This window comes from Neocloeon triangulifer, unplaced genomic scaffold (assembly GCF_031216515.1).
Source record: "Neocloeon triangulifer isolate White Clay Creek 2 clone unplaced genomic scaffold, ASM3121651v1 ptg000001l, whole genome shotgun sequence".
NCBI classification, from domain to species: Eukaryota; Metazoa; Arthropoda; class Insecta; order Ephemeroptera; family Baetidae; genus Neocloeon; species Neocloeon triangulifer.
This window is the reverse complement of record NW_026775544.1, coordinates 8,346,362-8,359,401: the sequence shown is the minus strand read 5'-3', so window position 1 is coordinate 8,359,401 and position 13,040 is coordinate 8,346,362. Positions and strand designations below refer to the sequence as shown.

Sequence of the window (13,040 nt, the reverse complement as noted above, 5' to 3'; positions counted from 1 at the left end):
ATGAAATATGAAAACTCAAAAATATGTGCACTGGAATATATGAGAATATCAAAGTACTGAATCCATATTCTTTGGACCCTTCCCAGTTCCCATGGCAGCAACTTTTGAAAGCTAATACTGCCTTCAGTTGCTTCTAATATTATACCGAAATTGAAAAGCCAACCAATATTTTCAAGATGAAAAAATAAGGATTGGAAATTTGGAAGTTTTTTTTATTTTAACAAATAAAAGAATTTTCTCCATTCCATCTGGTGATGTGCAAATAAAAATCAATAAACTACTTAAGGAAAATTTCTTGATGCAAATTTATTTACCAAAGCAGTAGAATCTAAAGTCTAAATTGAAAGGCGTTTTAGGTTTAAATTAAAAAGAGAATTTCTAAAATACAATTATTTTTAGCCAAGCTTTCCATTAGATTTAGGAATTTCCTGTAATATATAGAGGAAAGCATGTACATGACCACAATAACATTATTATCCGACATGAAGTTGCAAGTGGAAATAGAATAAATTCCATATCACAATATCCAGAAACATGATTCGCTACAACATAGCAATAATTGACGATAAAAAAATTATTCTTCTACTTTAAAAAGGAATCAGATCTTTTATAGAGGCAATACAGTGAAGTTTAATGATTCTACATTGGCTTATCAATAATAGCCACTCCAGCGTAACTTCTTCCAATGCTCATACAAGATGGCAACATGGTCCAGGTGTCTGCTTTCGGGTTGTATACTTCCACTGACGCCAAATTGCATGATCCATCGTCTCCACCAACCACATACAGTTGGCCAGCTAAAGCCACAACGCCTTTAAAAACAAACACTCGATTAATATAATTTATAACCTTTTAAAATAACTTAAATAACATGATGTATTTTTTCAGTAGTACTTGGGATAATGTATTTCTATTTTTTCTTTCTTTATTATTACAATATATAGTATTTTTTAGTCTAAAGGTCCCATATCTCTGTTCTAAGTTAAAACTGGTTAAATCTAGAAAGAAATAAAAATTTGAGCAAACAATCTCCCAATTTAACTTAATCATAACTCACAAACACCAACACAAAATAATAATTCCAACAATTTTTTTAATTGCTTCACCCTCTCCAAAATTCAGAGAAAAGTAATCGTGTCAATAAACTAACAAGAAGGTGTAAATAATATCCACTGCAATTAAAAGTTCATGCATGAAACTAGAATTTATAACAGAAATTATCCCAGACGTGATTACTGGTGCTGAAAACGCACCGCAGTTTACATATTCATAATATTCTGAGTAATGGCTTACAAATCAAAATGTAAGAAATTATACTGAGTTATACTCCACCGCTCTTTTAATTTTATCGTTGTATACGAATTTTGCCCCATGCTAAAAGTGGAGCGGCATAAGAGCATACATTTATCCAAGATTATATTTAGATTACTTATGAAAAATGTATGCATAACGTGCATTTTGCAAACTGCAATGCATTTTCTGGGCCAGTAATCACTTCATGGATAATTTCTGTTACAATTTTCTGTGAATTGTTAATTGCATGAGCTTTTAGGTTTAGTGACATGATTACGGTTTGCTGGCTTTTAAAAAGGGCAAAAATAATAAAATTGCTGGAATTATTATTTTGCTTGGCGTTTGCAAGTTTATGATTTAATTAGATTGTTATTTCATTGTTTGAAGCTCAAAACCTAATTCACTCTAGATAAGACAGGGCCAGTTTGGACTTGGAACAGTGCATGCTAGATATGTGACCGTTTTTTTGTAATAACAAAGTAACAATAATAATTTATGGCTTAATAAATCCCTTCTTCAATAGAACACATGAATATTTTTTTTTAATTTACCAGCATTTCTTCTGCAAAACGCCATATCAGCAACTGGAGACCACCTGCATGTGTCGGGATTATAGGCCTCTACGCTCTTGCGAACAAGGGGTCCATCGTGGCCTCCAACGGCATACAATATGTTGTCCAAAACTCCAACTCCTTAAAAATCATAAAATATTTTATTTTAATTCAGATTTAATTTTGTAAGCTTTGGTATTTTTTTTTTTAAATTCAAATTTTCCAATAACAATTTTACCATAAGTAACTAAAAAAAATCATAATAATAATAAATTTCCTTACCAGCTCCACTTCTTCTTGCTGACATGTCACACACTGATTGCCAGGTATCAGTCTCGGGGTTATAATTTTCGACTGTGCTCAAGCATTGCCTTGATGCTCCATCATATCCACCAACCTGTTATGGACTCAATAAAAAACCAATACTATCCAATTAAGAATTCAGCTTACGGCGTAGAGTATTCCATTTACGACGCCGACTCCAACGCTGCTCCTTCGTGTGGACATCGGCGCAATCTGTTTCCATTCTTGTGTTTTCGGGTCGTAAACCTCAGCTGTGTTGAGACCAGTGGAGCCATCAAATCCTCCAACAGCAAATATACATCCATTCATGACGGCCACTCCCAAAGTTGACCTCCGAGCTTCCATATTTGCGCAAGGATTCCACTGGTCTGCAATTGCATCATAGACGTCGACCGTCCGAACCCTCAAGGAACCATTAAATCCACCGACGGCATAAACTTTGCCCCCAATCACAGACAGTCCGGCCCTGAAAGTTTGAAATATTAGATTTCTCCAGCAGTGAACTTGGAAATTCTAGAATAATACCTGCATCTCCTGGAAGGCATTTCAGCGACTTGATACCACCTCTCTTCTTTGAAATCATAACACTCAACACTTCTTATGGCTTTTGGTGCTTGACCTCCCACAACCAACATTACCTAGAGAAAGTCAAAGAAATGATTAAATTTCTAAAAAAAAAATAATTTCTAATCTTACTTTTGGCAGCCCGACTGGCTGTCGTGGTTTTGTCCTTGGCGATTTGAACATAATTTTTTGTTCTCCCTTTAAGAGATGATATTTTAGAGCCTCAATAAGAAAGTCTTTGCCTGCAATAGGTCTTGTTACAGAAGGCGCACAATTGTCTCAATGAAAATATTACATTGTAGATTGGCCTTCAACAAAGGCTCTTCCTCCACTCTTTGAACCAAGTACTCTTGTGATAGGAGCGGCAGTCGTACGTACTCCATCAATTCTGCCAAGTTATTTTGACGAGCTTCCAGATCGTGCTGTACCCAGCTCACAACACATTCAAAAACCTAAAATTTTTCAATAATTTAATGCCTCATTTAAAATTTATTTCCACCTTCTCTTCAGAAGGAACAGTCAGTCTATCACTACAAATCAGCTTCGCCACTTGCGTGGGGTTTAGGCTGAGAAATTCTTCACTCTCCACCACCTCGCTGAAAACAAATATTTCAATTGGCGGCAAAGTTAATTTGATTAAACCGCTCTCACGTAAAATGTTGCTCAATATAGGTGTCAGCGTGGCTCAGAAGTTCCGAACACCCGTGCAAATCTGCAAAAGCTCTGATTCCCAGGCAGTTGCTTGGATGCAACTGCGTCTGTAAAAACTCACAGCATGCATCTCGAACATCAGTCAATTGGAGGATATTTGCTGCCGGAAGCAGCACCTGTAGACAGAATAAAATGCAATTAATATACTCTATTTTTAATTGAGAAGAATAATGGTTGTTGTTGCAAAACGATGCTGACCTGCACATTTTCTTCAGTCACTTGAATCTCGGCCGAGTAAATATACTCAATCAAAAGCTGGAGTGCTTGCGAGTCCATGCCCTGCAGAGTGATTCTATCTTGCCTGCTCTCTTCAAAACTGGTGAACATTGCATTGAAGTAGGGGCTGCATGAGGCCAGTACCATTTTGTGAGCCGGCACCTCGATGTTCTCAGCAATCAGAACAACATCGCAGAGCAAATGCTCCCTAGAAAAAAATGTATTTAAAATAATTTATTTTGAAAGAAAATAATTTTAAAAATTCCCTATAAAATATCTCTTTTTGTACCCATAAAATAATATTAACTAGAAAAAAAATTCAGAGTTTTGAATGCATCATCTTTATGCATTATTTGTTCTAATTACGTAATTTGATATAAAGAGCTTCAACAATTTGTAATTTAACTATGAAAAAATTTCAATTTTATGAAATTGATAATTTAATGAATAAATAAGAAATCTCACTTTCTCATCTTATCCATGGCGTCAAAGGCCCTCTGAGTGTGGTGCATGTTCCGGTAGGGCGGTTTGTCCTTACTGATGCTGCCCCTGGGCATGGGCTTTTGCGAGCTTTCGTCCAGCGAATTCTGGCTGGCATACCGCAGCAGCAGGCAACTGTAACAAGAGAGCCAGATTGAAATCGGCACAAACTTAACAAACAGTGCAAAGAGTATAAAAACACACGAGTTGATTCTAAATCGGAGCGCAATTTGGCACGGGCTCAACCGCTGCGGCTGCGACCCCTCAAAATAAACCATCTAAAAAGGAGTTTAAAATTTGCAAAGATCCGTCGTCGTGTCGCGAGAGAGCAAAAGAAAATTCGGACCTTTCAGCATTTCGGTCGGGTGGCCACTGAAGGTCGCAGTCGGCGTGATTAATATTCGAGGGGGAACTCCAAAGTTCAATGCATTTCATGGCTAGCAAGGCAAACACCGAGCACCAACTTGGCGAGTGACCGCTCGGCCAAAGGGGAAGAATCCAGGCCAAGCTTGAATCCCCACGACACGAGACGGACGAAGAAGCCCTTTGACTGCGTGTTCGACTCAATCAATGAACGACACCAAACAAAGGCAGTCACAACAACTCTAGTCACGCTTCGAGGTTTCACCTTCGCGAGTTTTCTCTCTCTCACCTGCCTTGCAGCGCCGAATCGGCGCCGCTGGACTCGCTGTGCGGCGACTGCGGCGCCCCGCTCGCCTCGTCCATCATGTTGTCCAGCTCGGCCAGTGTCCCGCGCCGACCGTCTCACTGTTTGCCAGGCATCGCTTGTGTTGATTTTGGCAGCCGAAGAAGGGCAGATGTTTGTGTTGTCGGAGCAGGCGGTCGACCTTGGGCGGCTGAGAATCGATCCGAGCGCGCAGCTGCAGTGTCGCTCATTTGTTTTGAATTTTGCTGCCAAAGCCACGCGACCGAAAGTGTTGTTGCCAGGACAATCAACTCCGTCCGTCCGAATCCTTCCTGTGTGTGCCACCAAATTTATAAAAGGATATGCAATTAAAATTGACTCACAGTATGACGACAATTTGAGGTCAAAAGGACCTTGAACCTAATCCAAATTTAAATGATGAATTGTATTTATTCTTCCCTACATTTATTATTGTTTAATAGATCTATAAAATAAGATTTCATCATTATAGAAAAAAAAATTAAAATTGTGATAACATATTTATTTCTTTAATTCTTTAAATATTGAGCCGTATATCTTTTATTGATTATTTATGAATTTATATATTTATTTGCATTTTTTTTAAATATAACATGGAAAAAAGAAAATATTTACAGGAAATTGGAGATAACCAATGTTCAAGATTATAAAGTCACCCGATCAATAGAAAGAAACTTCCCTAGACAGTCAAATCAAAAAGACATTCTGAATGTTCTGATGCTGCAAAGTTACAAATCAAGAAGAAAATTAAATTTTTAGTTAAATATTTTCACCTCTCAATTTTATGATATATCCTCAAAATTAGTTATTAATAAATTATTAATCTAATGTTGGTTTATGCACACTATAATTTATGTGTTGATTAGTGTGCGTTGTTTGTGCCACTGCACTTCTTGCCATTAGTTGGCACACTTTACGCCTAACACTAGTTTTATGAAACAGTTTCTCTCATGCCAAAGTTAATGAAATATATCAAAGCTCTTAACACATATTAGGAAATAAAATTAAATAAAAATCAGATTGTGGTAAAATAAGGACAACAGTAATGTGATGCTTTAACTAGAACATGGCCAGGTAAAGAAAAGAAAAATAAATAATAATAAATTTCATTTATTATCTAGATCTAGATGGTCAGAAAAAAAATATTTTTTTACCTACTACTTATAGAAAAGTGACTTTTAAGCGTATAGGAAAACTTGAGAAAGACATTTAAATAAATGTTTGCAGTTGTAAGCAGTATGCAAATATGCTCCATCTATATGCATTGAGAGTAAGCACCAATAATTAAAAAGCTTCAATAATCGAACTATAGATGATCTTGATTTAATCAATTCTAATTGTAAGAGCAAGCAATTAATGAATTAATTATAGGAAAGGTAAGTTAAAGAATACATTGTTCAAGTTTCAATATTTAAAGGATAATTGTTAACATTAATTTATTTTAAAACATTCATTAGTAAACAATATTTAAAACAATAATCCGCCTCCCATTTTTTAAGATTTAAATGATTTAATTACCTTAATAATATCATTCATTTTTGAATAAAAATGATTTAAACTACTTTCTTTAGGTCCAAAGGGACATGAGTTTTTTTTTCATTTATATCACAGTTAAGACTGTATATTACAAACAAAACTTGAAGAATTACTTTACGAACAGCTTTTTATCCAAAACCTCTAAAATTTTATCTAATAGATACGAAGAAGAAATATTTTTTATTCCGAGTAAACAGAAAGAATTAAAAAAAATGCCATCCCGAAAAACTTGTTGGGACTTCCTGAGTGACACAGGACACAGATCAATAAAATTGACGTGACACTTTTAGTGCCGATTGTAGGAAAAAATATGATAAGGATAATGATATAGATTTGCGATTACAACAAAACGTTTGTAGAAAAAGAAAAGATATCATGAATGGTCACAAACACTTAGACTTAGCCAAAACAAAAGCAGATAAAAGACTGATAATGAGATATAGCAATGATCATCCCGTGAAATACCAATAATTGCGCATCAGTGTTACATTTTTTTTCTGATTAGAAAGAACAATTCGTCTGTAAAGCCGTCGATAAATTCCATCTTTGCTTAGTTTTAATTTGCATGAGTTCATTCCGAGAAAAATAGCCCTAAAACAATTATTTTCACTTTTAATAAAAAAAACTCACGTCACAACTTTTATCAAAAACAAAATTTAATTTCCTTTTTAAGTTTCGGAAGTGTTTGCGGTCAGCCGTTGTGGAAACACTCCAAAGTGAAAAAAAAAATGTATACCTCTTGGCGGTGGGCAGGGAAGTTTTCCAATTGAGCGGGCGCTGATTGAGCACCACGCTCACCAGATGCGCCTCCACCGGGCGCCGGGACAGACCTTCCTTGTTCTCCGCGCGCCGGCAAAGCCAGTTTCTCCGCAGCCGCCGCGACTCGCGCGCGTCCTCTTTTTGCCGTGCATTCCCCAGCCAGTTTGGATGCACTGCGGGATTTAAATCAGCTGCCGCACTCGCTCACTCACCAGTCTCTGCGACCCGCGAGTTGGATTTCGCCCAAGGTAGGCACCGAATTGAACACCTTTTTCATTACATCATTTCCTGCGATGTCACCCGCGATGGTATATAAAACGCGGAATAACGGTTTGTTTCGGCATTTCCATTTTATTCGCTGCACACCCGAGTTCAACAAACCGGCTTGTGCATTTTTTTTTTTTTTATTCATTTTACCAACTCGGCGTGCAAGAAAAGAAAGGCCGCTCGTGTTCACAATGGTATCGCGTCCCCTATATACTTTACTTGAAGCAGGGGTTCGCTCTCGTTGCGTCACTCCACAAATCAAGCGTCGTCGGGCTAAAGGGTTACACACCTGCCTGGCGCGCCGACCGCTCTCCTTTTCCTTTTTGCAATTAGCACAAAGCTGAACAATCTGCAATCGAGAGGAACGCGTGATCTCACGAGACGCCCGTTTACGTTTGATTTATTTGCGTCACTGAGAATAGTGACTTCACTCCTCTCAAAGCAGTTAAACGAAAGCTCCAAGCTTTTCCTTTTCTTTCTTACCAGTTCTCTTTCTTGTAGGTAGCTTTAATTTGTCGCGATTACAGATTGAAAAAAATCCCAGCTCTCGGAGTAATTAAATTTATTTATTAAAATAATGAACGATGTATCTGGGTCATTTATGCAGTCCATGTTCAATTTGGTTCAATTATTTTGAGCTTATACAGTATAGTTCTTTCTACATAGTTTGTATTTATTTTATGAGTTGGATGCACGTTTTAAAATCCAGTATGGCCATGCTTGACTTCTCTTCTTGCTTGAGCGGACGCCTTTTACCAGAGTGACATTATAAAGTACCAGTATGTAAGTCAGTTTTATAGCGCTGAATCGCTTGGGGCGGCCTTTTGTGCGACTGTGCGTATTTACTATTTGCGGATTGGCGCATTTGCAAAATATAACGATACAGAATCTTGTTGTCGTTTTTGAAGGTCCTTTCATACCAGTTATTGGAGTGAGTTTATACGGAAGTAGTTGGTATCTTATGGCTGTGGAATGTTTGTATTTAATTTGAATATAATTTGATTTAGTTCAAGTTTTCATTCTATTTTCAGGGAAAATTAGGATCAATTTCGAATAAGGTTATTGTAATTTTTTGAAACCAAATTAAATTTGCTTTAAGCATTCTTTGTTGATTAAATATTTTCTGTCCCAAAATATTAGCCCAAATTTTTGTATATTTTTCCCGATTATTTAAAAAATTTTAAAACTGCGGATAATCGTTGGCATGCAATTTCACATTCAACGCTTTTCTTATTCATCAGCAAGTTTTGCAAATTCAGGTCATTTTGCTGTCAGCGCTAAATTTTCGTTTCTGATCTTCTTCAAACAAATACAATGTAGCCTTGGCGTGCGGAAATATACTTTAGATGATCCATTTACTTTGATACATTTGAGAGTCTTTCGGAGTATTAGGGCGCGGAGTGCGTTTGATTTATATTGCGTGAAGCAACGGCACATGTCAACGGAGACGTTGGACAGACCTGCAGAAAATAACGTCATCGCTCAGCAGCACACATCTGCCCAATCGCGTCACTTTCCAACGACAGTGCCTTTTCAAAAACTATCAACACGAAAGGCCACTTTTACTAAATGATTTGCAATCAGCACCAGCGATAAATTTGATTTTATTTCATCTCGGTTTTTTTTAATTCAAGAAGATGAAGAATTTATTTCGGCTTATAAATTAAAAATTAAAGACAAGCAAGATGGACAAATTAGAAGCCGTGCGCTCATTCCCCGCATTAATATGTTCACACAGAGTATGATGGCATTGTGGTTTTTGTTTATCTTATCACTTATCACATTCAAAACCCACACACAATAATGCGTTCACAATAATTTACGCAACATGTAAACACTCGTTAGGTACAGGAGCAATTTTCATTCTTGACACGTCATGTCACAAATGAAGGAAACAACAAGTGGTCATTCCTGCGTGTAAAATGAGCGACTTGGCTGCAAAAGCAGGACGCCGCTCTTTTCCTCATAATGACGATGCGCGCACGCCATCGGATGAGATGTTTGCCAATTTTATAGGTCATTCACATAGGCCATTATCACAGCGAACACCTGTCTGCCGATTTCACTGCTTGCAGCTGCTAAAACCGCAAAACTATCTTTTTATTGGAGGGTGGGGGTGCAAGGGTAACGAAATTGGTGTGCACGTAAATAAGTTTTTGACAATTTATTTAAATCATTATCTTTTGGAGAATTTCTATTAATGGATAATACTATAAAAACTTCTTAAAAATTAATATATAAATGTTACATTTTCTGTATTTTTATTTATTTTTAAAAACTTTGATAACTCTTGTGACAGATTACATCACTTTTTCCTTGAGATTCAAACATTTAACTCGCTCTGAAAGTTTTTTTAGAAAAATTCAAAAAATGAAATGAAAAATAATTTTTTTTTGACAAAGTAATAAGTAAAAAGTTGTCTTCCAAGTGAGAGTGTGAAGATCGCATAATGGTTGTGTCTTTTCAAGCAGTCACCCATAAACGTCCAGTGCAATAAATTTTAACCTACTTCTGATCCTAGATTCGCTGCGTGTATCAATTTTCACTTTTTGCAGTTTGTTTAGTTTGACAAAGACAATGTGTTACCCGTTTCTCCTCATAGCAGTGACTTTAAGTAAAAATTGAAGCAGAGCAGAAAGCAGTTTGTTCAGTCTTTGCCCTCAATAAAACACAAGGCGCTTCTTCTCCTGGCGCCCGACCTTTATCATGGCGCCCGAGTGACGTCATTCGGAATAATGGTTATGCTAACCAGGTTCTTTGCAAATGAATTTCTCCAGCTTCAGTAATTCCGAAGCACGCTCCATCCCGACTTCGAATTCCTGTGAAGCAGCCCTTCATTCTTTCGCCCCACGAAATGCCGTAACTGCTGAAGCTATTTATAATATTGTATACCAGCTTGCGAGAGATACAAAAATTTATATAGGCCACCATAAACACATCTGCCTCCAGATTGAGGTGGAAAAATATGAAAAGCTTTATTTTTCTTCGCAGCGAGAATAAACTGCGATGACCAGTACTCGACTAGCAAACTAGAGGTTTGCTTTCTTTGCCCTTTCATGACCAGACAGCAAAAGCAGCAATAGGGTTGCGGCATATTTTATCGGGCGAATCCCAGCTTGAAAGCACGACGAGGAGCTTCGTTTCCTCTCTTTTTCCTTTAGGAAAGCAGAAGCGCTAAGAGCTGCGAAATTCTATCTGCCGGCCGGATATGGCACAGAGGAGGAAATGCATTCGGAGAATTATTGCAATCGTCCCTTGGCATAAATATATTTCTGTGGCACCACGCAATTTGTGATGAAATATTTCAGCTGCCTTTTTAAAAAAATAATCCCTTTTCCTTCCCCCAAAATTATTAATTTAGCGTTAAATATCATTTCCTAGTGTAATATTATTTTTACAAATGATAGTTTTAGGGTCACTTTTAATTTAATCTGGATCAAGAAAGAACATATATGCTGGTAATAGACCACATTTTTTTCCCAAGATGATTTTATATTATTTTTTTTTTTACAAATTTCTACATTTTCCAGTGTTATTGTCTGGTTCATGGAAAAGGTAATCGGCGTGAAAGTGTTTTCTTTATTTCATGACCTTGCAAAACGCCTGTGCAATGCCATCAGTAAAACACGGTAGAGTATAACTCATTCACATTGTTGTGTAGGGGAGATACAAAATTATTCTTTTAGTGCAGCGGCAAAAAAATCGCCTTTCCGTCAGTCGCACGCAGCGTGTTGTCACGGTGCTTCCGTTTTAAAAAATTAACACGTGGTCATTTTGGTGACTGGCAGGGCGTTACGCGCACTATTAACTGGAAAAACAACAAAATGCAGCGCTGGAAAAGAATCTAGTGCATTTTCAAGACTGAAAAACAAAAATTCGATTTAGAGAGACGTTGCGTGCTTCACAAATTGTATCCTGAATGGTATTGCAAGAGCGAGGTTCAATTTTCAAGGCACAAGTAAGTGAGCGTTATTATTCGTATAATATAATACACAAGCTTTTTTGCAATGTTATAAAAATTTCCTGAAATAAATTGTATCATCCTGACTACAGTGTATCGCCAAAAGTATCGGTATCTTGGATATTTTTAATGATGGAATTGAATCCTCCAAGATTTGGGTTCTATTTTCAACAAGAATAATTTAGTTCTTTTTTTCGTCGTGCTACAATTATAAATAATGATTTCTCAGAATAAATATCCAAGGAGATCCCATTTATTTATTTTGAATTGAAATAAGGGTTGAAGTTCATTGTGGTGAATACAGGGCACAATAATGAATACATATCATATATCCAAAAGAAAGAATATATTTGTGTAATTTTTGTTAAATTAATTAAAATAACTTTTATTAATAACGAAAAAAAAACAGTATAACAATGCCTTTCACAAAATTGTACTTTTTTTATTTGAAAAAATTCAAAACAAAGAAATACAGAAAAAAACAATGAAACGATATCTTGTTATGAGTGATTATAATACACGCGGAGCAAATTTTTGTGCACACATAAAATAGAACAGGTGACCCTAATATTAAAGGACACAGCCCTTCGGATCGATTTGCGAAACTTTTCCAACATTTTTCTACGTATTTACATATGTGACGTGTGCGACACATCTTTTTCCATTGGGGCAAACGAGACTCACGGGCTGAGCCATGGTGATATATCGCATTTCCCCGTCGAGCAAACTTTATCTGCCTTGTAAATGCAGCACATTTTTCGTGAAATGTGTCACACACCAATGCCGCCGCAGAGCCTGCTCGGCAACGATTCCACAGTTTGTAGGTCTCGCCAGAGTAAAAAACGCCCAGCACCAGGCCGCGCACTTTTGACACACGGCTCGGCTAAGTGCAAAATAATGAGATTCTCGGTGGCTGAACGCATATTATGGTGTTCGATACATCATTTGCCCAGCCAAGATGAAAATATTGCAGCACGTGTACTTGTTCCATCTCCATGGAAACAAGCAGGGCTTTGCGTCACTCTTGTATGTGCTTCATTGTGAGATGAGAAATAACAAGTATGGTGCAAAATTAATAAGGATCACATTTTATGCCCGGTGCTTGAGGGACGAAAATAAATGCCACTCAAATTTGTTCTGTTCTTTTTGTGTTAGCTTATTTTGGAAGCAATCTATTTTTCATTGCTGGCCCGTTATTGTTCTTCTTAGAGTTAAAAAATCTAACCAGCCATGCGATTTTCATTGTTTTGCTTGGCTGGCTGTTTTATGGAGATCGGCGCATGCCACTTTTATGGTTTGCCCCCATCCCACTTCCAGTCGCGTGCTAATTATGGTTTTGTAGCGATTTGGCACGATAATTTCATAAATTATGAGCACTGTCAGTCTCTTGTTCCAAGCCGCAAATTGAATTTGTTTCTGATAGCACGTGCGAAAAAATTCTGCTTGGTTTTAAAGTGGGTGTACGAACGCTTTGGAATGCATCCTTCAAATTTTTGGATCACCCGTTGAAGAATTTTAGACCTCACTCCTCTTTCCATTATCTCAGCTATACAAATGGTAAAATATGCTCTAAAGTCAGTTTCAATTACTTGAACAAGCCGTCCTAAAAATTTGAGACGTGATTTTTTTTAAACTTGTTTTGACACTCTCGCAATATCGCACTAGTTGTCAAAACATTTTGCCATTAGCATGTTTCTAGACAAGTAGGAGATAA

The 13,040-nt window shown here is 37.0% G+C and overlaps 1 protein-coding gene across 4 annotated transcripts in view; it reads right to left on the bottom strand.

Annotated features, from left to right (window-relative positions):
* Positions 1-278: 278 nt before the first annotated feature.
* Positions 279-13,040, bottom strand: part of LOC132198709 (ring canal kelch homolog) — a 46,651-nt gene continuing 33,889 nt past the window's right edge. The window contains exons 1-13 of one of the 4 annotated variants that reach the window (XM_059622905.1): positions 7,076-7,222; positions 4,771-5,096; positions 4,104-4,253; positions 3,621-3,846; positions 3,363-3,538; positions 3,211-3,307; positions 3,007-3,163; positions 2,844-2,953; positions 2,673-2,785; positions 2,295-2,613; positions 2,127-2,241; positions 1,845-1,985; positions 279-812 (exon numbers count right to left, since the gene is read on the bottom strand). In XM_059622905.1, the coding sequence (XP_059478888.1) occupies positions 640-812; positions 1,845-1,985; positions 2,127-2,241; positions 2,295-2,613; positions 2,673-2,785; positions 2,844-2,953; positions 3,007-3,163; positions 3,211-3,307; positions 3,363-3,538; positions 3,621-3,846; positions 4,104-4,253; positions 4,771-4,847 (1,854 nt within the window). In that variant the 5' untranslated portion in view covers positions 4,848-5,096; positions 7,076-7,222 and the 3' untranslated portion in view covers positions 279-639. Of the gene's footprint in view, positions 813-1,844; positions 1,986-2,126; positions 2,242-2,294; positions 2,614-2,672; positions 2,786-2,843; positions 2,954-3,006; positions 3,164-3,210; positions 3,308-3,362; positions 3,539-3,620; positions 3,847-4,103; positions 4,254-4,322; positions 4,412-4,464; positions 4,626-4,770; positions 5,097-7,075; positions 7,223-13,040 lie in introns of those variants that run through there. The other 3 variants (XM_059622899.1, XM_059622892.1, XM_059622913.1) reach the window with 3 other exon arrangements.